General features: G+C 49.2%; 7 protein-coding genes across 9 annotated transcripts; 5 read left to right on the top strand and 2 right to left on the bottom strand.

The window, feature by feature from the left end:
* Positions 1-22: 22 nt before the first annotated feature.
* LOC6615731 (putative gustatory receptor 59f) lies at positions 23-1,597 on the bottom strand. Its single transcript, XM_002040066.2, has 4 exons — positions 1,417-1,597; positions 454-1,363; positions 250-402; positions 23-194 (listed from the first exon to the last, which is right to left on the bottom strand). The coding sequence occupies exons 1-4, from the start codon at positions 1,476-1,478 to the stop codon at positions 90-92; spliced, it is 1,230 nt and encodes a 409-aa protein (XP_002040102.1). The 5' UTR covers positions 1,479-1,597; the 3' UTR covers positions 23-89.
* Positions 1,598-1,599: 2 nt separating this feature from the next.
* Positions 1,600-3,019, top strand: LOC6615729 (putative gustatory receptor 59e). Its single transcript, XM_002040064.2, has 3 exons — positions 1,600-2,544; positions 2,607-2,762; positions 2,823-3,019. The coding sequence occupies exons 1-3, from the start codon at positions 1,609-1,611 to the stop codon at positions 2,928-2,930; spliced, it is 1,200 nt and encodes a 399-aa protein (XP_002040100.2). The 5' UTR covers positions 1,600-1,608; the 3' UTR covers positions 2,931-3,019.
* A 159-nt stretch (positions 3,020-3,178) lies between these two features.
* LOC6615728 (sodium channel protein Nach) lies at positions 3,179-5,354 on the top strand. The gene is made up of 6 exons (XM_002040063.2): positions 3,179-3,870; positions 3,929-4,025; positions 4,093-4,196; positions 4,306-4,384; positions 4,625-4,979; positions 5,037-5,354. The coding sequence occupies exons 1-6, from the start codon at positions 3,179-3,181 to the stop codon at positions 5,309-5,311; spliced, it is 1,602 nt and encodes a 533-aa protein (XP_002040099.1). The 3' UTR covers positions 5,312-5,354.
* Positions 5,355-5,456: 102 nt separating this feature from the next.
* Positions 5,457-8,362, top strand: LOC6615727 (protein brown). The gene is made up of 8 exons (XM_002040062.2): positions 5,457-5,855; positions 5,944-6,176; positions 6,240-6,832; positions 6,885-7,079; positions 7,140-7,245; positions 7,301-7,402; positions 7,455-7,911; positions 7,969-8,362. The coding sequence occupies exons 1-8, from the start codon at positions 5,696-5,698 to the stop codon at positions 8,154-8,156; spliced, it is 2,034 nt and encodes a 677-aa protein (XP_002040098.2). The 5' UTR covers positions 5,457-5,695; the 3' UTR covers positions 8,157-8,362.
* On the bottom strand, positions 8,147-12,530 carry LOC6615726. Of its 3 annotated transcripts, none has more exons than XM_032715803.1 (9): positions 12,247-12,528; positions 11,970-12,148; positions 10,864-11,912; positions 10,672-10,806; positions 10,477-10,611; positions 10,352-10,413; positions 9,684-10,294; positions 9,419-9,579; positions 8,147-9,358 (listed from the first exon to the last, which is right to left on the bottom strand). In XM_032715803.1, exons 2-9 carry the CDS (start codon positions 12,030-12,032, stop codon positions 8,755-8,757), a joined length of 2,820 nt encoding a protein of 939 aa, XP_032571694.1. In that variant the 5' UTR covers positions 12,033-12,148; positions 12,247-12,528; the 3' UTR covers positions 8,147-8,754. The 3 variants fall into 3 exon arrangements, with proteins under 3 accessions (XP_032571694.1, XP_002040097.1, XP_032571695.1); XM_002040061.2 differs by having other exon boundaries at positions 11,970-12,033; XM_032715804.1 differs by lacking the exons at positions 8,147-9,358; positions 9,419-9,579 and having other exon boundaries at positions 10,150-10,296; positions 10,353-10,413; positions 12,247-12,530.
* A 246-nt stretch (positions 12,531-12,776) lies between these two features.
* LOC6615725 (ras-related protein RABF2a) lies at positions 12,777-16,587 on the top strand. Its single transcript, XM_002040060.2, has 3 exons — positions 12,777-13,158; positions 14,251-14,384; positions 15,473-16,587. Exons 1-3 carry the CDS (start codon positions 13,116-13,118, stop codon positions 16,079-16,081), a joined length of 786 nt encoding a protein of 261 aa, XP_002040096.1. The 5' UTR covers positions 12,777-13,115; the 3' UTR covers positions 16,082-16,587.
* Positions 16,588-24,159: 7,572 nt separating this feature from the next.
* On the top strand, positions 24,160-25,101 carry LOC6615724. Its single transcript, XM_002040059.2, has 2 exons — positions 24,160-24,823; positions 24,900-25,101. Exons 1-2 carry the CDS (start codon positions 24,209-24,211, stop codon positions 24,996-24,998), a joined length of 714 nt encoding a protein of 237 aa, XP_002040095.1. The 5' UTR covers positions 24,160-24,208; the 3' UTR covers positions 24,999-25,101.
* The last annotated feature ends 448 nt before the right edge of the window (positions 25,102-25,549 follow it).

Genomic DNA, 25,549 nt, shown 5'->3' with positions numbered 1-25,549 from the left:
CACAATCGATTATAGATATACAGAGGCGCCAATTTTAAAAGGCATAATTAATGTATTTTTATTTATGTTCATAAGATATTCAGATACTACTACTTATATCTAGTGACATTGCCCTGAACCGACTTGGACAAGGCTTCGTAGGTGACATCGTATTGCAGCAGGAAGATAAAGAAATCAGCAGAGGCCACCAACAACTAAATTGGTTAAATAATTAAAGTTATTTGGAATAAAGCAGTAGCTCAAACTTACAGTGGTTAAAAATTTGAGGTCCAGATTTATGACTCCACACACCACATGCTGCCGCACATTCGTCCGCATTTGGACGATGAAATGGGTAATGGTATCCTGAAGATCCTTTCTGGCACACGACACTCTACTCAATAAGGTCAAGCACCTGGAATGCTAAGGAAATACATCTCAGCTACAGTTTGATCTTCTTTAGGATTTTCCCACCTCATTCTGGATACTCTGGTTGAAGTGCAGGATGCTGCAAACCTTTCCCACGTGCATGGCCAGCCAGAGGAGCATGCATACCCACTTGGCGAAGTCAGCCATCGACGGATTCTCAATGCCCTGATAGACGAGGAACAGAACGAGATTGAAGTTCAGGAAACATCCCACGAAGAGCAGTAGGATGGAGTACTGAAAGGTCCGGTTCACCACCTTGGTAAAATCAATCAGATCCGCATGATGCATTCGGATTTTCTGGACCTCAGATATTCGGGGACTGTGTAAATGAGTTAGTTCCCGTTCCAGGTTTTCGGTTAGTTGCCTTTGACGCCAAGCGATTCCTTGGAGCAGCAGGTAGTACTGAACGAAGGATATGCTACTTATGATATTGGGCATCGCGTAGCTGTTGATGCTCAGGATCGACCTATATACAACGCAGTTCTGGGTCCAGATGTTGAAGAAGATCGCTAGACATGCGAAAATCCCCACCAGAAACAGCTGCAGCCTAATAAATCCCTTGGTTCTGCCGCAGTCTATGGTATAGGCTCTATCCAGGTCGGATCTAACGATGTTCGTCATCAGCTTTGGAGCCCAGTTCCTGCACTGCCAAGTGAGGAGCATGATGGAAAATATGTGAACTACATAGATGGCGGACTCGATGGCATATAGATAGCGGTCCAAGGACACCCTCTGTGTGGTGACGAGCACGAATTCCCAGTAGGAGCCCAGGATGAACGATCCGTACCACAGAATCATCCAACTCAAGTGGACCAATCGATAGAATCTGTTGGGACAGCATGGCAGAATGGTTATAGGTGCCGTATTCGTCGAAACGGAGATGAGTAGTAACCAAAATAGAGTCCTGTGAAGTTCTTTGTATCTTTCTGCATATTGCAGTTTGAATGGAAATGGTCTGCAAGTGAGTAACTATAGATTTATCCATCTCAAGACACTATGCCTACTCACCCTTCCCTCGGAGAAGCCTTAAGTCTAGCGCCTGCCGTTGCTGGTTTCTCTGAGCTCTGCATGATGACTATTTAGGATTTAGGTTGCTGGAACCATTTAGGCCTGTCACTTCCTCCATTCTAATCATCAATCACACCAATAATAGGTAAACCCTTGTCGCCACTTCCAGTCATTAATTAAAGCGGGCTCAGGATGGACGGTTCGTACTGGGAGAATCTGCTGCTGACCATCAACCGGTTCCTGGGCGTGTATCCAAGTGGGAGAGCGGGCGTGCTCCGCTGGCTTCACTCCCTTTGGAGCCTGTTCCTGCTTATGTACATCTGGACTGGCAGCATTGTCAAGTGCTGGGAGTTCACAGTGGAGATACCCACGATTGAAAAACTGCTCTACCTGATGGAATTCCCTGGAAATATGGCCACCATCGCCATCCTGGTCTACTATGCCGTATTGAATCGTCCACTTGCTCACGGAGTGGATCTCCAGATTGAGCGGATTATCACGGGACTCAAAGGCAAAGCTAAACGTCTGGTTTATAGGAGACATGGTCAAAGGACTCTTCATCTAATGACGACCACTATAGTCTTCCATGGTCTGTGTGTTCTGGTGGACGTGATCAACGACGACTTCAAGTTCTGGACCACTTGGAGTAGCAACAGTGTCTACAATCTCCCTGGACTAATGATGAGTCTGGGGGTGCTCCAGTACGCCCTGCCCGTCCATTTCCTGTGGCTGGTGATGGACCAGATGATTATGTGTCTCAAGGAGCTGAAGTTACTGCAGAGACCACAGCAGAGTGCGACCAAGTTGGATGCCCGCTACGAGTCCGCCTTTGCTGTCCTAGTAGATGCGGGTGGAGGATCTGCTCTGATGATTGAAGAGATGAGATCGGCCTGCAATCTTATCGAGCTGGTCCACAGCCAGTATCTATCGAAATTTGGTCTCTACCTGGTGCTAAACCTGGTCAATTCCTTGGTCAGCATCTGTGTGGAGTTCTACTTGATCTTCAACTTCTTTGAGACTCCTCTCTGGGAGGAGACCGTGCTCCTCGTATATCGCCTGCTCTGGTTGGCAATGCATGGCGGCCGTATCTGGTTCATTCTGTCGATCAACGAGCAGATCCTGGAGCAGGTAACCAACAGGATTCAAATATCATTCGACCTGATTTGTATATAGAGCACTCCAAATCCTAGAAATGTAACCTTTGCCAGCTGCTCAACGAGTTGGAGGTGTGCAGCTCCCGCCTGGAGAGGACCCTTAATCGCTTCTTGTTGCAGCTCCAGCGGAGTATTGACCAGCCCCTGGAAGCCTGCGGAATCGTTACCCTGGACACTCGTTCGTTGGGCGGGGTAAGTGGGTGGCAGCCGTCCCATTAACCCATTAACTTTCTAGCCTTTGTTCATCGACAGTTTATCGGCGTCCTGATGGCCATTGTCATTTTCCTTATTCAAATCGGACTGGGCAATAAGTCGCTAATGGGCGTTTCCCTCAACAGATCAAATTGGGTTTACGTTTGAGGAGGTGGGGCTATCATTTACCATTTACCTTCTGGAGATGGCCGGATGGGTCGGAAACCCATCGCTACACGGGTATGAAGTTGGGAGGTCATGGGGATGATCCTTTCATGAAAGAACAATTCCGGTCCTTTGTCCCTAATATCTCATCGAAATCAATCAAAGCATTAAAGTACTAATGGAGTCCTATCATATAAAGCAACTAAATAAAAGCAGTGACCAACTAACCACGATTTTTATTTGGTAAATAAATGACCAACGAAAGAGTCTTGCTTTGGATTAGAGGAGCCGCTGCCAGGACCCTTCGAGGACTCCTGGCGCTCCTCTGGTTGGTCTTGGCTGGGTGTGGCAGGTACTTCGGCCGCTTAAGGGATGTCGTGGCGCAGGCAGGAGCCGAAACTGGACTCCTGGCGCTGAGCTTGTGCGTCAACAGGAGTATCCATCTGCTGGAGCGGCTGTTTTGGCTGGCGGTGGTCATAAGCAGTGTGATCGCCGCCCTGGTGCTCAGTCGCCTCCAGTTGGAGCGATACTTCAGCTCGCCCACCGTGATCTCCGTAGACCGAGACTACCGCGGCTGGAACGGATCCCTTCCAGCTGTCACGCTGTGCTACTACGACCACATCGACTCCTTCAAGGCCAATGAGTACATACAGGAGGTGTGGAATGTGTCCATCATCGACGAGGACTACTTCTACTTCATGGACTTCCTGTACGCCGTGGTGAACGCCACCGCGGGCAACTACGCCGAGTTGGCCAAGTTCGCGGAGGACGAGCGCTTCGACCAGATTGACCTGTACGAGATGATCCAGCGGGTGGACAGGCCCTTCGAGCAGGTCATCAGCAGCTTCGACGCAGGCTTCCAGGTCCACGTCCAGCGGGTGATGACGGAGCGCGGAGCCTGCTACGCCATCAACTCCCCCACGTCTACGGTGCTGAGTGGCCAGTGAGTGCTCAGGGAATGGGTCTACTTCTCGCTGATCCTGCCATCTTCCATCTTTCAGACCCGTTGCCTACGAGCTGATGCCGCAACCCCTGTCCTGCCAGTATGGAAAGCAGCAGTGCTACATCCGTATGGATTTGTATGAGAGCACGGGCGTGGTGGGTGATGCACAATGTCCTCCATTGAGTAGAGTCTCTGAACTGAACTATGAAATCAACCTTTCAGCTGGACGTGCACTCGCCATTTGAGGTTTCGGCCACAGAGGAGAACATTGTGGCCCTCCACAAGTCCGACGAGATAACCGCCTCGTTCAAGGTGCTGGAAACGGTGTAAGTAGACCAGACACCCCACCACCCCCCACATCCGCACTACATTGCCCCATCATCCATCCAGACAGTCATCATAGAGGGATTGATTTATATGCTCCTCCATCTTCAGGGCATCGAAGAACTTGCGCCAACTCAGCGTCGCCCAGCGCAAATGTGTATTCAACAACGAGGAGACGTCCAACCTAAAGGTATATACATAGTCATCTTATCTGGGGAAAGTGGCCTGCGTTTCGGTTCGGCGGGTAAACAAATTTCCCAAGTCAAATGGAACAGCAGCTGATAAGTGGTATCAGTGCAAGGAACCCATATTTCACAGCAGTTTCCCTGGATTCTCTGGAGGAATGTGGAGTTATCTAAGCACGTGCTGGGATGCTCCACTTCATCACACCTATTAGAAACATTCAGTTATCCATTTATTTATCCCACAGATCTACAGTAAGTCCCTGTGCCTGGCCAGATGTCGCGCGGTGATGGCCCTCGAGATGTGCAACTGCGTGCCCTTCTTCTACCCGTACGTGGATGGACCCAGCTGCAATCCCGCCGGATTCGAGTGCCTGCTGGACTTCAAGTGGCCCATCTGGGCGCTGCACATCTGCAAGTGCCCCTCCACCTGCACCGATATCGAGTACACCATGCAGACGGTGAAGAAGAGCTCGTGGGGCGTGAAGAACAACGAGGAGGTGGCCAGCAGCGAGACCGCAACCTCCAGCTTCCGTTGGGATCTGATCCCACCCAAGGTGCGCATGCGACGGGATGTGGTCTACAGCTTCGAGGACTTAGTGGGTGAGTCCGCTTCAGACTCTCTATGTATTTATGTCCTATAGCACTTGTGCTCCACAGTATCCTTTGGAGGAGTACTGGCCCTCTTCGTGGGCGTCAGTGTGATGGGCCTGGTGCAGATGGTTCATGTGCTCGTCCACAACTTGCTGCTGGACGTGTTCACGCTGCTCCGCCTGGTGTGGCTTCGACTGCGGCGCTGCTGGCGAAGAGACGACCACAAGCGGGAGGCCAACCAGCACCACCATGCCCATGCCCATGCCCGACTGCATGAATTCAACGAGCGCCTCTCTTTGGCTGCCACCGCTGAACTGCCTCCATTCGACTACGTGAATTGATAAGCGACAATTAACTGGCAAACCAAATGCGGTCAAAAGTTTAATGTTACTGGTGGGTTGGGTTGGATGGGGTCGGTGGTGGGTTGCTGGATCCCCGTTGGGGGTAGAAAACCATGTCGCCGCCATCGGCGTTGCCCAGTTGCCGCTCAGTCTTCCACGCGAACAGTCGACGGCGTGTGACCGCGATTGCGATTGCCCAGACAGACGGACAGATTTAAGGTTTCCCCCGAAAGATCCCGAGCAGATATGCAAATACATTGTAGGCGGCGGACCCTCAGATAAGATAAGCCTGCTCCGGAGGCGATAAGTCGGCACATCACATAGCCAGAATTATAGGAGTTCGTCGGAGAGGTGACTGAACCCGTTGAACTTACATAGCTCGAAATGCAGGAATCCGGCGGCTCGTCGGGCCAGGGACAGGGCGGTCCATCGCTGTGCCTCGAGTGGAAGCAGCTGAACTACTATGTGCCCGCCCAGGAGCAGAGCAACTACAGCTTCTGGAACGAGTGCCGCAAGAAGCGGGAGCTGCGAATCCTCCAAGACGGTGAGTCAATACTCCGGATGTGGATGTAGTAGGTGTCTATGGGAATGGGACTGATTTGCGGTCTGGCGCGGTTCGCTTTGCTTTGCAGCCAGCGGGCACATAAAGACCGGCGACCTCATCGCCATACTGGGCGGATCCGGAGCGGGCAAGACCACGTTGCTGGCGGCGATTTCGCAACGGCTGCGAGGTAACCTGACCGGGGATGTGGTTTTGAACGGCATGGCCATGGAGCGGCATCAGATGACGCGCATCTCCAGCTTTCTGCCGCAGTTCGAGATCAACGTGAAGACGTTTACGGCATACGAGCATCTGTACTTTATGGTGGGTCCTCTATATCCATATAGTAAAGCCTGATTAGATTAATTACCATATCCTCTGTCCCAGTCCCATTTCAAGATGCACCGCCGCACCACCAAGGCGGAGAAACGCCAGAGGGTGGCGGATCTCCTCATGGCAGTGGGCCTGCGCGACTCCGCCCACACCCGCATCCAGCAGCTGTCAGGCGGAGAGCGAAAGCGACTCAGCTTGGCCGAGGAGCTGATCACCGATCCCATATTCCTGTTCTGCGATGAACCCACCACGGGCCTGGACAGCTTCAGCGCCTACTCGGTGATCAAAACACTGAGGCACTTGTGCACCAGGCGACGGATTGCCAAGCACTCCTTGAACCAGGTCTACGGCGAGGACTCGTTCGAGACGCCGAGTGGCGAGAGCAGCGCCAGTGGCAGTGGCAGCAAGTCCATCGAGATGGAGGTGGTGGCCGAGTCCCACGAGAGTCTGCTGCAGGCGATGCGGGAGCTCCCAGCCCTGGGAGTCCTGAGCAACAGCCCCAACGGCACCCACAAGAAGGCGGCCATCTGCTCCATCCATCAGCCGACGTCGGACATCTTCGAGCTCTTCACCCACATCATCCTCATGGATGGTGGCAGGATAGTCTACCAGGGACGCACCGAGCAGGCGGCCAAGTTCTTCATAGAGTGAGTTGGTTCCTTCCTTTCGAGATTCCTCGCTACATCCAAATCATCCTAGCCTGGGCTACGAACTCCCGCTGAACTGTAATCCTGCGGACTTCTACCTGAAGACCCTGGCTGACAAGGAGGGCAAGGAGAACGCTGGAGCCGTGCTCCGGGCGAAGTACGAGCACGAGACGGATGGACTCTACAGCGGCAGCTGGTTGCTGGCGCGCAGCTACAGCGGGGATTACCTGAAGCACGTCCAGAACTTGTAACTCCTAGCAGTGAATTATTGAGAAACTGACTCTTCAAAACTTCTATTATGTTTCAGCAAGAAGATTAGGTGGGTATATCAGGTGTACCTCCTGATGGTGCGCTTCATGACCGAGGATGTGCGGAATATCAGGAGTGGGCTCATTGCCTTTGGATTCTTCATGGTAAGTGCTTACTAGCTTCGCCAAAGATAAGCAGTATTCTAATCTCCAACTGCAGATCACGGCTGTAACACTATCCCTCATGTACTCCGGCATTGGAGGACTCACGCAGCGAACAGTGCAGGACGTCGGTGGATCCATCTTCATGCTCAGCAACGAGGTGCGTGTCTTCCTCTCCTCTCTACCTCCAGTCACTTATGTACTTCTCCCAGATGATCTTCACGTTCAGCTATGGCGTAACGTATATATTTCCCGCCGCCCTGCCCATCATCAGGCGGGAGGTGGGCGAGGGCACCTACAGCCTGTCCGCCTACTACGTGGCCCTGGTGCTCTCCTTCGTGCCCGTGGCCTTCTTCAAGGGCTACATCTTCCTGTCGGTGATATATGCCTCCATATACTACACGCGCGGCTTCCTTCTGTACCTCAGCATGGGCTTCCTGATGAGCCTGTCCGCGGTGGCGGCTGTCGGCTATGGGGTCTTCCTCTCCAGCCTCTTCGAGTCGGATAAAATGGCCTCCGAGTGTGCGGCGCCCTTCGATCTGATCTTCCTGATCTTTGGCGGCACCTACATGAATGTCGACACAGTGCCTGGACTAAAGTACCTCTCGTTGTTCTTCTACTCCAACGAGGCGCTGATGTACAAGTTCTGGATCGACATCGACAATATCGGTGGGTACCTCCCAGTAGATAATCAGGATGCAAGTTATCGAATAATATCTTTTCTAGACTGTCCCGTCAACGAGGATCATCCGTGCATCAAGACCGGAGTGGAGGTGCTGCAGCAGGGATCCTATCGCACCGCCGACTATACCTACTGGCTGGACTGCTTCAGTCTGGTGGTGGTGGCCGTCATCTTCCACATCGTGTCCTTTGGGCTGGTGCGGCGATACATTCACCGCAGTGGTTACTATTGATTGGCGCGCTTTTATTATACTAATTTCAGTTTACACTGTTACAGAACTTGCTTCAGCTTAATTTCAGTTGCATTGAGTACACGTGCAGTAGTTAAGTAAAATTTGTAATTTTTAAGCACAAACTGTTCTAATACATCTAAACTTCAGTGGAAAATATTGCATTCATCAAACTTGAGTCGCATAAAATAAATCCCATATAGATCATATACGTATGCCGTTACTAAAATAAATTTAACTTGCATTTTTTGAGCTCAAGGAGAAGTCGGGAGTCTTGCGAGTCGAAGGAGAGGCGATCTATAAGATCTATATCAGATTATTTTACTTACACCTATTAATATACGATTGTCTGTCATTATATATAAATGGTTTGAAAGGCTTTAAAGAGACCTGACATTTGAATAAATTAAGCTAAAACAACCAAAAATAATGGAAACAAAAACGAATTAATCTTTTTGCCTAAAATGCTAAAGAACTAAAACTCATGTACACGTCTGGCTACTCCTTGCCGACTCCTATAATTTCAAGGGATCGGAGAGGATTTAAGAGCATCATATCATGATAATGCCTTTTCAAGAATCATCCTATTGGCCCTACTGTTCTAGCAGTCAAAGGAAATCTGTCTCTTGGCTTTGCCTCCGGAGTGGTTGCTGTTGCCCACGGGTGGCATTTGGAACTTGCGCGCCGAGCTGTTACTTCCGCCGCCTGCAAAGTAGGGACTGATGTTCTGCTGGTCCTTGCCGGTGAAGTTCTTTTGCGCCGATCGGCGAGCCTCGCAGTCCATGTTCTCGCGCAGCGCCAGTCCGCCTAGGTTACTCTTCGACGAGCTGTTCTGGAGCGAGGCATTGGGTCGTATGGGTTGGCGTTCCTTGCAGAAGAGATCCTCCGAGATGCGATCCACTATACTCGATTGCGTATCGGAGCAGGCATTTGTGGGAAGGCTCATTTGACTCAGACCGAAGGAATCGATGGAGTTCTCGCTGCCAAAGATGTTGTGCAGGGATCGCGCCGAACCTGCTGTTGATCCTACGACCGATGATTGCGAGAGAAGCAGTTTGCGCTGGGCAAACTCCTCCGGACCAATGTAGCCCGAAAGGCGGGTGCTCGACAAACGTTTGGCCTCGCATTCCTGACTGCGTGCCTGCAGGTAAACGTCGTCCGCATTCTTCCCCGCAATCACGCTAAAGGCAAACTTCTTGGCCAGCCTGCGGAAGGTGGAAGTTCCAGTAATGTTTATACGAGTATTATATCCACCCCTTACTCACCTTAGCAGGGTTTCGCTGTTGCTGGACGAATGCCCCAGGTAGAATTCCTGGAAGATGCGCTTCACAATGCGCGTAAGGTCTGCCGCATGCTGACGGAATTGCTCGTGCTTCGGCGTAATTTTCTTCTCCTGCAGTGCCTGTGACACAGCCCAAAGGAGTTTCTGTGGCAATAAGCGAAATTAGTATGACGATTTTAGAGAATGAATCTTAGGCATAAACCATATACAAAAGGCATCTTTTAATGTATGGATTAAGTGGGACTCACCTTTCGCTGGTTATCAGTCATACTGCTATTCGGTGTGGCGCTCATCTCCGAGTGCGCTCTGTGCAGTTTACTCGCCAGTGGCGTACCGCTTGCAAAGGAGGCCGGGTTAACCAGGTTGCTACTGCTGCCGCTCAGACCAAGACTGAGCCGCGTCTGGCCAGGGGTAGCAGCCGTGTGCTGCGCCAACTTTAGCTGAACACCCGCAGTGGAGGAACCAGCCCCAATGCAGAAACTCTGGCTCTTGATTTTTAGCGCGCGAGGAGTCAACCCACTGGGTCCACTGCTCTCGGCGCGGAAGAGCTTGCTGCTCTGGCTAGCCAAATCAGCTGAATCCTCGTCATCGCAGGCGTTTCTTTTCCGCTTCAGAATCGACTCTAGCTGGTTACTACTGCCCTGGTGATCTGGCGAAAAGAGAGCGCGCTTCGACCGCTCTACGCGGTTCGCAATCTCCGGCTTGAAGAGCGGTTTGGGCGGCATTAACTGCTGTTGCTGCAGGGTTTTGGCCGGACTTTGGAATAAGGCACGCTTGGAGGTTTCTCTCGAAGGTCCTGGCTTGATGAGATCAGTGCGGTAGAGGCGCTTTCGGGCGGATGAAGATGGCGTCTTGCGAGCTGGTGCAAATGCATCATTAACAAAAGTTCATTGGCTTATCTTATCAAATCACTCACCTTTTTTCTTGCTGCCCGGCGTCTTTCGTTTGGGCGTGGCCTTGCGTTTATTTCGCACTTTTCTGTAAACCAAAAGCATGGAAATTAGTATGTGTTTGGAGTTTTTAATCACAAAAGCTACCCACTTCTTATCTAGCATTATTTGTGGTCCAATTGAGCTGTTAAGCTTCTGTGAGTTGGTGGCTAGATTCGCAGAGGAAAATATGGCACGTCGTTTGGCCAAATGACTGAGGCGGTTGCCAGGCGATTGGGTTAACATTCTGTAAGGAGTTGGGTTCAGTGAGTTAAGCGTTCACACGGATGGATATTTTATTACTCACTTCATACGCATGTTTCTTTTCTTGGCGCTCGAGGGCGATCTCACATAGGACGTGGCGGTTTCCACGCCCACATAGCGGTCCACCACGGACATGCTGAGGTATTCATTTTGTTCGGCAGCCTTGTTAAGATTGTAGCTGTGGAGGGACGCGGGTAATGAAAACACTGCTAGCACAATGCTTTAAAGAGCATACCTCAGTCCATGATGTCTCACTCCCAACACATCTCGCCAGCCCATGTTTTGAGCCTCCGAGAGACTGTGAGAGGGTCGAAACAGAGAGGTTGTTTCGCTAATGCCACTGTCCTCGATTGTGGGAGTAGATGCCGGGCTATCCTTGGAGAGAAAGTTCAGCACGTTTGACTTCATGCTTAGCACCATTTTGATGACGTCCACATCGGGTGCAGTCACCGACGGCGGCGGACGAACTCCCTGAAGGCAGCGACGTATTCGTCGATACAGCTCCCGTTCTCTCCTGCAGTTTTCCAAGAAGTGTGACCGGGGATCGTTGGCGTTCAGCTGGGTGGTCGAAAGGTCCATCGTCTGCTCATCCACAAAGCTGGACTCCGTGGGCGCATTCAGCGAGCAGCGAGCTCGTGTGTCGCTGGTGCACTGCGACTCTTCCAACACCTCGGGTAGATCCTCCAGCCTCGTGGGCAGCTCCTTTTCCGGTTGCTCGTCGTTGTCAGCTTCATCGTCGCTGTCGGCAAAGAGATCAGGCGAGCGCTCGTTGTTGAACTTCTGCTGCGAGGTGTTGAGCGAGGTTTCCAGCACGTTGGACAGTCGTGGATTGGCATTGGAGGGCCCAGGCTTGTCCTGAATTTCGGGCTTTGCGGTCAGACTCTTGATTTTGCCATCGAAGGAGAGGCTGCCAGTTGTCGTGGTGGCTGTAGTGGCCACTGACACGGCCATGTCCACGGCATTGCAGCTGTTCTCCTCGATGAGGGTGTCGTAGAACCGGGGAAAGACAATCTTGCCCGGCGAGGGACGACGGACGGCAGGGGGCTCCACCTCCGGCAGCTTGAGGTTCTGCAGCTGGGAGCCATACAGTCGCTTGTTCACCTGGCCATATGGGCTCTCTCCGAAGCCCAGGAACTGCGATTCCTGGCTGCCTGTCTTCGGATTGGGCGGCGTTGGGGTTTTCTTGATGGGCTGGCTGCTCAGTGCTTTCGGTTTCATCAGATACGGTAAGTTCATGTGATCCTCGTCAGATATGTGGCTCTCATTGTTTTCACTGAGCGAAGACTATAAAACACGGAGTTTCAGCAAGCTCGCATCCGCAAGGACACCAATTAGTCTTACCCCGCTTCCTGTAGAAGGCTCCGATTCGTAGCTGTTGTTTATCTTGTTCCCAATAGTGGCCATTCTTCGAATAAAAATAGATTTCCTGTTGTAGTTATAGCTTCTTCTATAGCCCGAAGTTATTTTAGGCACGCGGCATTTTGTACAGGCTGCTCCCGTTTGTGGAGCCTTACGAAAGGCTAGAGTGACGGGGCAGAGAATAGTGAAAGTAAACACGGGGGAGTCACTGACGCTTTTCTTATCTCAGCCGCATCAATCTTCTTGGCAGTGCATTTACCTTTTGGAAATGTGGCACTTTTCCCAGGTCGGGGAAAACTAAGTTACCCAAGCGAAAAACGCGCGTAGAAGTCTGACTTTTGCGTGCATTTAAGGCGCTCGAGCCGCACGCTGCACGTCTATCGCTAGTATCCAGTTGTGCCCGCGAGCTTGTAGCTCCTATTGCATGTTGTCTAGCGCCTTTAAATACCTTTAATTTGTTAAATTATCTATAAAACACTGTTGTTAAAATCGCTGCCTGCATGAACATCTGCCTGCTTTTGGCGGTGGTACTAACGCGTCTGGGGATTGCCATTAGTGATGGGCGATGGTTGTGCTATCGGATGGCAGCTGTCAAGCTGTGATCAGGGTCGTGGTTATTGTGGTAGTCATATTCCTGATTAGGACCTTTTCTAACCAATCAAACTAACACATAAATATATTTTTTACGAATTTATTTACTTGTGGAACAAAGTTATTTCTATGCAAAATTCTACCCTACAAGACAAGCTATCGCTGCCAGCAGCAACTATCGCACCTCGTGTCAGCTCTGGTAAACAGCTGTTCGCGCGTAACATCGCACAATAACAACAAGCCTTCAAATTTATTAAATCTTTTATTTTTACTGCTGACTGCGTGCTTTTAATCACTGCGCCCACTTTGAAAACCCCCACCGACTCCGATAAATTCAGTTGTGCCCAAGAAAGCAAACGCAGCAGGCCGCCAAAGGGCCAATTACGCGCTTCCCAACCACTGGCTCTACAAGCAACAACAACTAAAACAGCAACAACCACTGAGCCAACAACACATCATCTCATCCATTTTACAAAAAAAAAAAACGTAACTAGAGTCCACGGAAAGCGATGCGATTGAGCCGCTAATCTCGGCGAGATGCGCGGAATCGAGGGCAAAGTGCTTGTTCTGGGCTCGCGAGGTAAGCACACACGTTTCCACCCGTTTCCCATTTCAATGGCCGTTCGGTGGGCTCCATTCAGAAGTCTCAATGATCCGCATAATGACAGTAATTCCATCAATTGCCCTGTGATAAGATTAATAACCGGGGTGAGCCGATAAGCCGTAGCCTTGAACTCCACTGGCCCCAATTGGGAATCTGCAGGCTGCGAGCTGCAATCTGGATTTAGGTAGATGCAGAAGAAGGTCTGGCAAAGACAGGGTGTCTGGTTGGGATTAGGCTGAACTAGCCGATGAATTTCACCACAGACAAGGTCTTCACAGCAAGATGACGCTGCCCTTGGGAGATTTAAGATAAGAAATCTATGTTAATGGGCCAAATTAGATGGCTTTAGTAGTGCACAACTTCAATACTTCAAATTGTTCATTTCTACATTTGTACCAGCTCATGAAAATATCTTCCATAAAAAGATCCCCATACATACATAAGTGTACTCCAAAAACATATCAAGATTGAAGCCTCCACCGACTACCGACACTTTTACACTACAAAGTGGACATATTTTGCAGTGTAATCGGCTGACGAATTCGCAATGAGTATATGTATTTAAGTTTGGCCCAAGGTCAACTAAGGGGGCTTATATGCACAGCGGTTGCAGTATTTGCTCTGCTTTTTCGCCAAACAAAGGGACGCATTGATAAAAAAAGGCGGTACTTTCCTCGGAGTATACGTTCTTCCCTTTATCGCCGGATGATTCAGTGCATGCATGTACTGCAGCTCCACGCGCAGATTCCCCGGCCGATCAGTCACAGAGGGGCTTTTCTGAGCGACAAAAAAGTGGGCACTGCCAAACAAAGAATCTCGTGGTCGGTGGGCGATTCCTTATCAGTGTTTACCACCTTTTGCGGGCTAGTTCGTCTCCAGTTTTTGTTTATTTGGCTCACTTTGCGTGATTAATCAGTGGTCAATTAATGCGTGCGCCATTGCGCATTCACTGACTTCAAGCTGATAAGCTGCACGGCATTATGTTTGAAGCGAAATAGGGCTCACGGGTAAACAGGGAGACAATGCTGTACCTCGATTAATTGCATAATTTGTGTTCTTTTCTTGCAGGAGTGGGCAAAACACGTTTGGTTATCCGCTACATAAAGAACACGCTGCACCGGAAAGAGAGCGAGGTGCCCACGATAGCCGTGTCCTTCTTCACGTGCAACATCATCCTGGACGAGGTCAAAATTAAATTGCAAGTGCGTATACAGCAGCAAGAATATGTATCAGTGCACCCAACTCTTTTGGGGCAAACGCAAATGGAATTGCCTCGTAAAAAAGCCGAAGCCAAAGGCAAAGCCAAAGGAATTTGCCACTGCCCCACGCGCCCACTAATCCTATTTGCCGGCTGGGCTGCCGGAACGCTAATCTGGGTTTATTCTGCCACTGGCTCCGCCGCGGGTCCTGCTCGTCCGCCGTCTCCGCCGCCCACTGTTTTGGTCACTTTATTTGTCCTTTTTTGTTTGCAATTTGTGCGTCCGCTGCACTTGGTGTTATTCGCTTTTTTGTTAGCTCGTTCCTGTTTTTTATAGTTTATTGATAAGCTAAACGGGAGCGTCAGTAGTAGCAGCTTCGCCCATTGCCAAAGGGTTACCACCCACTTGGCCCTGGCTGTTGTATTTACTCTTCGGTGATCCCGATTTTATGCGCAGCCATATAACAATGGCCACTACTATAGCCATACGTTTACTCTCAACGCCAAACGGTTTTTTTCTCTAACAAGATGCACAGGCAGCTGGGTGGATAGGCTTTAAATTGAGAACATTTGAAACTTTCTAGTTAAATAGGATTGGCACTTAGCTCTTAAATCCAATCACATAGCCTTTAAGCAAAGCAATACTTTTTCTTGAAAGAAGTGCTTGCTCAAATGCAGACGAATGTTGAAAGAAACAGGTCAGATTTGTTTTTCCCCCCGGTTGACCCCAGTTGACCAGCAGAAGCAGTCGCCGGCGCACAATAAGTATGAATACATAATAGGATATAGTTTTCGTATTCCGCTTGTTAGATTCGCTTGCGGGGCTCTTTGTTTCTTTGCCAAGCTTTTTTGTGCTTCGATTTAGTTTCGCCAATGAACATGTCGTTGCCCCAAAATGCTTATGATTCGCATAAAGCGGAGCCCCTTGAGAAGACCTAAAGCAGGGATTCCACATCCAATATGATTGTTATTGCTGTGGGAAAACGCGACAATAAAACGGCAATTGCAGAATAAGCGGGCAATGACTCAATTAAATTCAAGTGGCGTACGAACTCTAACCACTGCTCACTCACTCTCTCTCCATCCTCGTAGATCTGGGACACAGCTGGCCAGGAGCGGTATCGGGCGATGGCGCCCATGTACTACAGGAATGCCAACGCCGCCATTCTGGTCTTCGATCTAACGCAGTACAAGACCTTCACGGAGATCAAGTCGTGGATTCAGGAGCTGCACCGCAATGTCCAGGACCCGATGATACTGACGCTGGTGGGTAACAAGATGGACATGCAGGCGCAGCGAGCGGTCTCCCGGGAGGAGGCCTTCGTGTTCGCCACCTCCATTGGGGCCACCTACTTCGAAACCTCCACCGAAACGGATCAGGGACTGGAGCAAGTGTTCATCTCCACTGCCCAGGGTCTGGTTCGCCTGGCTGACGAGGGCAAGAGTCCGTCGCTGCGCTCCTTCCAGTCGACTGATTCGCTGGCCTACACCAACACCAACACTGCCTTCAGTCACACGGTGGCCGCCCTGGCCAGGAACTCCGGCAATGCAGCGTTCCGTCTGCCCTACGTGGACATTGGCCTGGCGGTGGAGGGCGAGGACGTGAAGACCAATGGCGTGGGGCGGCTGGAAACGGCGCCGTGGAGCATCGAGCACATCGCCCTCGGCGAGGTGGAGAGGCCCAGCTGGTGCTGCTACTAAGATCTATCAGATCCCCAGGATCCACCTCTGTGAAAGAACCAATGTGATTTTAACAGAACCAGACTGCAGTTCGAATATGGGCTCAAGAGCCATCCAGCATCGTTTAAGCAATCAAGCAACCCAACTCCGAAAACGCAAAGACCAAAAATAGCCGCCGCGAACTTGGCTTGAAGCTATGTATTAGATCACTGATTAGGCTAGATCCAGGATCCCCTCGATCCACTGACAAGGCGCTGCGACAACCGCTTCATCATAATATTAGTTCTTAATGACAGCTGTGTACAGCAATTGCCGCGTGCATATTATGACTTTATACACTCGATTCGCTCTAAGCCCATCTGACTTACCAATCATAAGATTAACCCGCCACACACAGGGAGCAGCACTCACGAAACACTCACAAACACTCACGAAACACTCACTCACAAGACGTTAACACAAACACCAATTCTTGTACAAAGCATTTTATACTGCATGCCTATAATAAATGTAAATGTAATAATGTATTTCGGCTGCTTTGTCATTTCGGCAGCGCCACGCCCCCCAGTGGCGAATCAACGGGCCAACGGCAGTGCAAGTGCATTAACTTGGCCATTAACGCGGCATCTTAACGTGTAATTGGAATTTAATGCCCCCATAACAATGCCAAGGGTTACAATTGTATTGGCTCCGCCGGCTCCTAATGCCTTCGCATTAAGTTTGCCCCCCAGAAGCGTGACCTGCTATTTTTATCAACCCTTGTGCGTCACTTGGGGGCTCTTGGATGAACGTGCGTTTTGGATTTTGGGGAGCTGCTAGTACTCTGACTTCATGGAGAGCTGTTCCAGGAGGAGTTTAATTATGAAATGATTTGTTTAGACTCTCGATCTGGGAATGCTCAAACAGAAATGTAATCCAATATACAAAGAGATTTAGCAAGGAGTGTCTTTTCTAAAATAAAATCCCGGAATGCGCACATTCGAATCGTATGACAGACTAATTGATATAAAATCAATACACGCCACCGGGCTGCCCAAGCAAAAAACTGAATCCATAATCCAAAACTCACTCACTCCGGAATTGATGGCCCATTGGAAGGCCAAATCGAATGGATAAATGTGGTCGTCAGTTGGCTGGCAAGTTCATAAAGCAGCGGAAGCAACCTTAACGATTAGCTAATATACATAACTTATGGTCAGTTGAGTCCTTATGTATAAATAATATGTGCAATTTAGCGTGAGATGCCGGCGACAAAAGACGCCGAAACTCATTCAAGTGTCATCAGCCGGATGGTTCCGTTTGCGGCTCCTATATAGCCATACCCATAGTAGAAGTCGAAGTCGTGGGCAGCTGGACTTCCTGGAACACTGGAACACTGGGACGTCGTGGGCTGTGGCGCAGTCAGCCCATTGATTCGCCATTAGGGAGTGGCAAATGAGTTGGCGCTGGCTCGTATCTGTATCTGTGTGGGTGCACTCAGCCGGAAGCGATGCGTGTGTGTGTATGTGTGTAGGGATGCCTGGCAGATAAATCCGTGACTTACATCCACACACGCACAACATACGCACCTCAAAATCTGGGCTGCTGCTAATGGTGTTTAGACGGCTTAATGATGTGGAAATGCACCAATGTAATCAAGGTGAGGCAAGAGCAGCAGCTTTATACTCAAATATATACGTATATATACGTACGAATCTCGAAGACATCCTGCGGGCGTGGGCCACACAATCCTGGTCTGTGTGCAGCTGGGTTAACCGAGCAGCCTGTTGTCCGAGCAAATTGCTCACTTCAGTCGGAGGGAGGCCTGTCAAGCCGTCTAATAGCTTCGTGTGCAACACTAGCCATTAGCATTCCCTGACTTTGATTGCTGCCCCTCTTCAACTTTCACTCGAGTGCCTAAAGTTATATCACTGAGCACCAATGGACTCCTTCACTATCAATTTAAAAATTAAGTTAATTAAGGTGCTAAAGAAAGCAACACTTCCACTTGTGGCACATATGTTTTTGTACTTTGTTAAGCAAGCAAACACCTTTCAATTGACCAAATCCATAATCGCACCATTTGGTATGCCCCAAATACCCATTTTTGAGCCGCAGACTTACTAATAGCCAACAATTTAATCCCGCCTCATATATGCAGATTTATATTTGCTTTTAATTCCTCCTATGGAAATGCAACTAGGCATCGATGGTCGATTTGGAGGGGGGACAGAGGGGCGGTGCGGCCATATTTGTATATGGAGCATGCATATAAATCGACTTACACGTCCTGCTGGCATATTTACGAGCCCCCCATGCATACATAGATTTGCGTATATTTTGTCGACGAGCGTTAGAATGTCAAATCTACCAAAGTTCTCAATGCCACATAAATTGCTGCCACACACACTCACACGCAAATCAAGTATGCAAACGAAGAACGTTTGTGCGACTGTGTGAGGTGTGCGCCCGTACACCCCTTTGTTCCTTCGTCCTGCCCAGTGCACCCCCCAGCCACTCCATCCAGCATCCTTCATCCTGCATCCTCCCATACATAGCACACATCCCCCATCCAGCATATCCGTTGCCATCGAATTTTGAATATTTATCAAGCGCCTCGCTCGGGGCTCAGTACGTTCACGCTTTTCTGATGCATACTTTATGGCGCCGTGCTGGTGTGCATGTGTGCGAGTATCTGTGTGAGTGGCAACTAGTTGGCATTGTTAGGGATCCAGCTGAACTTCCACTGACCTGCAGCGGCATTTGTGCACTCGTCCTGGTACACAGACAGAACAAGCAAATTAAATTCGAGTGGCGAGTAATGAATTCTTAGCGCTTTAAGTTTTAATTAATCGCCATTTAAGTGACAACCAACCGAATTTTTAAAGGGAGATTTATTATAATTATAACATATCTTTTTGGGTTATGATGGCAATTCAACACTTATTCCAACCTAAAATGCTTGTAACTAGATACAATGCTTTTGCTTTCTTTTCATGTTTAAAATGTTTATGTTATTTCCAAGAGCGTGTAGGCGCATTCCTTCTATTCGCACGCTCAACTCAAGCGGCGTCATAACAAATTGATTTTCCCACAACATTATTCGCATTATCGCATATTTTGCTAGCAAATGCGGATCAAGATAGCTCGAAATCCAATTTTCAGCGCTCGAAATCAAAGAGCTTTTCCGGCGGAAATGTGTTTGTTTTCCCTCCGCGCGGCGTTAAGTGCGGCAAATTAAATTCCGTTTCGATTTGGCATTATGTTTTAAGTACATGCCGAAGAAGAAGGGGCGTTTGCCACATTGACAATTAATCCAGTTAGCATACAATCGGCATTTCAAGCGCACGACTGCAGGACTACAGGACTGCAGGCAGCCTTAAAGGCAACAGACAAGGCGAATTTGCTCCTGGAGATTCCTTAAATGCCAAGATGTCGCCAGCCAGATGCTGAAAGCAATGCAGCGACATGGAAAATACCACAGCGGCGAATGCACAGACACGCAGGATGTGGATGCCAGGACGAGGCCGAAGGATGGGGCAGCCGGGTGGGTAACCGGGGATCCGGGGCCTTCGGGGCTTCAGTGCTCAAGATGACGGCGCTGCGGGCAAGTCGCTTGAGTGGAGTGTCCTCGTCCACGTCCCGAGCTCAAATCCCGAGTGCATAGACAGATGCTGCAGCTCAAGCTCAGGCACACTGAGCGAAAATCTTGGGTTTCTGTAGCTGTAATGTGTGTGTAGTTTATAAGATTGGTCAGTCAATAAACAGAACTCCCATATGCAATCAAGAAGTGTCGATTTTTATTTTAGGCATATCCATTGATTTATTTCCAGTGCAGTCTGCGCAAAAAGGCAATCTCAGCCGGGGAAAAGGAGGGCAACCTGGCAAGGAGTGGGCTGTGGCTCAGACCAAGGCACGACATGGCAATCCAAATGCAATTTAGTGTCATTTTAATTGAGCTGCCCAGCCAATGCCTTGGGTCTCTAAACGTATTACCCCGAAAAAACGCAAAGTTCCCACAGAGTTATTTATGTCGGGGCATAAAAAAGCATTTGAATGTCACCTAATTCAATAAGTGCCACAAGAGTGCAATTGTTGGGTCATAAATTGCCTTGAAATCCGAAATCCAAATCGAAGAAGCGTATTTCGCTGCAGGATTTCGAGGATTTTCTTGAGAACAATGTGAAACAATTTAGCAAATGGAGTTCCTGTTTTGTGTCAGCCCAAATTGAGTTGGGTTGCCTGGTCGCGGGTTAGACACGAATCTATTTATCATAATTTGCCTACAAATTACTTTTCGCCCACGCAGATGGTGTTGTTGCCAACTCATGCTGCCAATTTGGAGTTTCAGGTAGCTGGGCCGCAGCGAAAACGGAGGCTGAGCAAATATGGCAGCCATTAACGAGATAAGCCCACGCCACGCACACAGATGTAGGCTCCCCCTGGAAGGGGGAGGATCCCCCTTTGGGCGGGCTTAAGGACACAATTTGTCTAGACAAACTCCAGCTCGGCTTGGTTTTTCCATATTCTCGCCTTGCTACCCTGAAATCAGCAGGATGGCAGCTTGATGTGCAGGCTAGAAAGGAAGAAAAGCGTAATAGATGGCAATAAAATAGAGCTGGAAGCGAAAGAGTTACTCAAGAGATATATGAGCAGTTTAAGGATACATATGTACAAATTTTAAATCTATTTGAATCATAATCACATTCCACATGCACATCCCATTCAATACAAACCTTGTCTGCGGATCATCGCCGCTTGTGGTTATCCTATTACTCATATCCTTTTGGCAGGGTATCGACTGAATGTCGAACATAATTGAGATAACTTCGGCATCCTTTGTCCACATGTCCCTTCATATCATTTCCCTGCCACTCGATGTGCTGTCATACGAATTGTGAGACGTCACTGTCACACGAGAGTGAGCCATTTTCCTGCTGTTGTGCGATGCCAACACTTTGGATTGTGTTTGCGCCGTTGTGCCATTGTGCCTTCTATTCGCCCATCTGGATGTCCTGCGCCAACGGGGTCCTGGATCCAGGATGCTTTCGGATCGCCCCCGCAGAGCCATTTGCCATTTTTAATTGTTTACCTGCAAACCAATAGGCGCACAAAGCTTTTGTTTTACCCCGATTCGGATTCCGATTCGATGCGAATCGAGAGTGCTCTGCGACAAAACAAAAACAAGAGTAAAAAATCGAGGACGAAAATAAAAATGGGATTGCCGGCAACAGGTTCGCAACGAATTAAAACGATGGGCTTTAAGTTTTGAGCGCCCAGGGACATTCGCCGGCGTCCTGAGCCCCCTGAAATTTCGAGTTCGCGTTCACATCATTTGTCTGCTGACTGGGCAGCCATGAATCTGCATTTAATTCTGGACCGGGCCAGCATTTCAACTCGTTTTCATGCACTGCCCCTGGGGAGCCATGTGTGCGGGGATATAATTTCGGGTTATGGCGAATCGGTGCGGTGCACATGGAGGAGCTATTAACAGGCCCACAAAGACCCCGACTTAGCCCCAAAACGAATGCTGGTACCTTGGCCGGCGTCTTTGTCTTCGGACTTAATGGAAATGCTGTGCGCTTGCCGCTTCATCTGCTGGTAAGTGGGTGGTGCTGACGTTTGACATTGACTGGCTGATAATATAAATATCATTGTTGCTTGCACATAATTAAGCCGGACAGTCGACAAAGCCCTTCAACGAACGCAAGTCTACAGTGGGTTAAGTGAATTGAAGATACAACAAAATATTATGTTTGGATTTTAAATGGCTTTTATATACATTATTAATTGAACTCGCCAAGTGAAAATGTAATTGAATTAATAATGTATCTCATCCTTAAAGCTTCCATACAGAACTGAAATTACGGACAACGTTGCGTATGAGCAATATAAATCACTGCTTAAAATGTACTTACTTTTAGAATGGCTACCTATGTTTTTTTTTACAAACTCCATCGCACTGCTCCACTGTTTAGTTGTGCCACAATTCGAGTGCCAGCCACTGTCTAATATTTGATTGTGTTTTTAGTCCTTCTGGCAGTGGCTTTAAGTGTGTTTGTGTGCGTGGCAGGCAGGGGATGAGTGTGTATATGTGTGTGTGTGTGCGCTGGGCCCTGGGAAATGGGACATAATGCGCCTAGTGCCAGCTCCAGTTGGCAGTTTGTTGGCTTTCAGCTTTGGTCGCTAATTAAGCCTGTTTATCGAAGTAAGTTAGCTGTTCAACTTTCGCTCCATAGCCCCCGACCCCCTTATCCTTGTCCTTCGCCAAGATGATCGGCTCAGTTTAGTTTAGTTTTATCCGCTAACTAAATTAGCTGTCTGTCTGTCGGCATATGCATGCATTGTATATGGAGTATGGATGAAGTGTCGCCACAACTGAATTGGGGAGCGTTTCTAAGTGCAGCAATAAAGCGATTCTCGCTTGCCGCAAAGTCTTCGAGTTCGGCTTTAATTGAGCAAATTATAGAGGGGTAATTAAAATGGTTGGCCAGCTGCGAGCAACTTTGTGGCCATGTCTTGCTGACGTGCGGTTCTCGTGTGTCACTCGCCTGCGGAATCGGGCTAAAAAGTGGCTCTGCGGTTTGCTTTGGTTATGACAATTTATTGGCCGCCAGCATTAATTAAGCGGCAATCAAGGTCAGGAAACCGCAATTAAATTGCGAGCAGATAGTTGAGGAAAAGCGCTCACACGCTCACATGAAACGTGTGTGCAGCATGCCATCCCATTTTCCGGGCCAAAAGGGGTCGTTTGTAAGCCATCTGAGCTGAACTTCACCTTTGACCAAAAGTTTGCACACTGCATGCAGTTTATTTGCTTCATTTGAGCTGCGGACTGCCGAATTGAATTGAATTTTGTACCGGCTCTGCCAACTATTTTATCCACTGAAATAAATCGCCGGTTAAGCTTAAGTGGAGGCAAGTTTAACTACAGGAAAATTTGAACTATTTTCTGTTGCGAAACTCCCTGCCATTTGTATTTTTCCCATGTCTCCAAATTTGCAATTGAGTTCGAGCATTGCAAAAATTGTAAAAAAAGGGCGTAAACATGAAAACAAAGCAAAAAAGAAAATGTTGAATGGAACTATTTCCGGTCCATTGGTTGGCAAATATTTTCTACATTTGTTTGCCATGAAAGCGGAAGAGATATCTTCGGAGCCCAGAAACTCATGACAATTGGGGCAAGATAAATGTGCCCAGCGAGCCGCATGATTATTAATATTATTACGCAGAATTCTCCCATTTTTTCCTGAATTTGCCAGATTTCATTCAACCCATTGAGTGCCGAAAAGTGCTGCAAACTTGGTCCGAGCTCGAATGGAATTCGAATCTCCTGCGAGTAGCTCTGCAAACAGAGGGCCATGAATCAAGTTGAGGAGCAGAGCCCCTGGCCAAACAATCACTGCCCCCTCTTGACAGCTGGGTCCTTTTGCTCCTGATCCCCCACCGAACTTGATTCGCACTCAGGGGTCTGAGCACTTGGTCCTGTGGATAAACGTTGGACTCACTTTGACGAGTACCCCCGTCCTGTTTTCCCCCTCCTGCCAGAACTAATGGGTGGGTGGACTATACATTCTACATTCACTCCCTCAAAGTCATATTCACATGCACACAGACGAGGAGCATCAGGTGCATAAGTCATGAGGCTTTTTGGTGGGCGGCATAGGAACAACTCTAATTTGCAATTAATGAAGCGCACAGCCCAGAGATTATGAGCGAATTTCGGAAATTATAAGCTCCAATGTCAACCAATTAGATGTTGTGCACGAAGAGAACACCAGGCAAGTAATAAATGGCACAATTCATATCATTCTGCTGGTTTATTCACGAAGGGATGAACAACCCCCTTGCGTGAGTCATTGTTTTCAAGTGTGAGAAGATGTTTAGAACCCGATCCGCTCTTATCTTGGCGCTAATGTTGAGTAGTGTTTTTCGTTTTTGCACATATGCCATTCCGGGAACTATGCCCACGGCTTGTTTTGGCCAACTGATAAGCGGAAAGTGGCTCGGACGAATTCCGCTAATTGGCAGGCGATAAGCGAGGTGTCCGAGAAAAGGGGAAATGTATGTAATTGACTCTGCCGCCGATGGGAGGGCCATAAAAGCAGGTGATGAACGGCGGGTTCCGGCCACAGTTAACTTGAATCTCGGCCAGCTACATAGAAGACGATGGACGCGAAGACGTTGATACTGCTGGCCGTGGCCATATTCGCCTGCCACACGATTGCACAGCCACACTACATTGAGGATTCGGAGGAATCAGCGGAATGGTGTCCACCAGACAATAATACCGATAACGACCATCCGAATAGAACCGATCACGACTCCGCCTTGTGCGCTAACTTCCAGCACATTCGCGATATGATCAATCAGGAGGCCCTGCTCAACCTGATCGAGGTGCACTACAACTGTGACCTGAAGTTCCGCCGCGCCATGCGGTACTACAACACCCCCGGATTCGAGAGGACCACCCAGCAGCTCACGGATACGGATGCCTACAAGACTGTTCTCAAGGAACTGCAGTCGGAGAGCGTGGATACCGCCGACATCGAGACCGTGGCGGACATCTTCCACTGCATCATCCTGCCCGTCCGCCAGCCCGACCGCAACTGCGACTGCAAGGCCGTGAAGCACCACACCTTCGTCGGCGACCTGCTCGCCATCATGCCGAAGCAGGAGGTGCACAACTATGTGGCACAGTCCCAGGCGAACCACACCAACTTCGGCAACTTCACCAGGGCGGTGGTCTCCAAGCAATTCCAGGCCACGCTCAAGGCCAACATTGTGAGTAGATCCACTCCAGTGTTGCAGTGTATTGACTCCTTTGCTTCTCATTGTCATTTCCCCAATTATCCTGCAGAACAAGCGCGACGTGGTGAAGCCACTGCGCACCCTGCGCAAGAACGGCTGGGACATCCCGGAGCTGCTCCGCGCCATGCTGACCATCTTCCAGTGGTGAGTGGAGCACTCGCAGCCGGAGTGAAGTATTCAATGTGCCTCCATTGTATGTATGTAAGCCCAATAAAGCAACAAGTGAAAGGAAACAGTTCCGCATAGGCGAACTCACGGTTGACACCTGTCCATTTGTGGGGTGCGGAAGGTTGTGTGGCAGTGGGTGGTGCAATTACCACCCGCCGCGCCCGGCAGGACATCAACAAGTTTTCAGGACGTCGCCTTCAGCGGGCTCCACTTGTAATTGGCATCCATGGGTAACTGCAGTGGAAGTGTTGCGGAAGGAAGGATTCGTGTTGGAGATAATCGATCCGCGACATTTCACGTGGTTCTTTTCAGTTCAACCCATTCCGCCTGCAGCCAACTCATTTCCATTTCCCGGAAAACCTGAAGTTGGCAAGCGAATTGAGGCTGTTATCTACAACTTTCCTGAAGCAACTTTGCATTATTAATTAGGCAGCTCTTGAATATTTGAAATTAGTTCTTAGTCGCCATAATTCATATTAAATTGTCAGATTTTACATTCAGGAACGGAATTTCTTTGGCACACAACTTACA

This window comes from Drosophila sechellia, chromosome 2R (assembly GCF_004382195.2).
Source record: "Drosophila sechellia strain sech25 chromosome 2R, ASM438219v1, whole genome shotgun sequence".
Lineage (NCBI taxonomy): Eukaryota > Metazoa > Arthropoda > Insecta > Diptera > Drosophilidae > Drosophila > Drosophila sechellia.
This window is presented reverse-complemented; position numbering and strand designations above follow the sequence as displayed.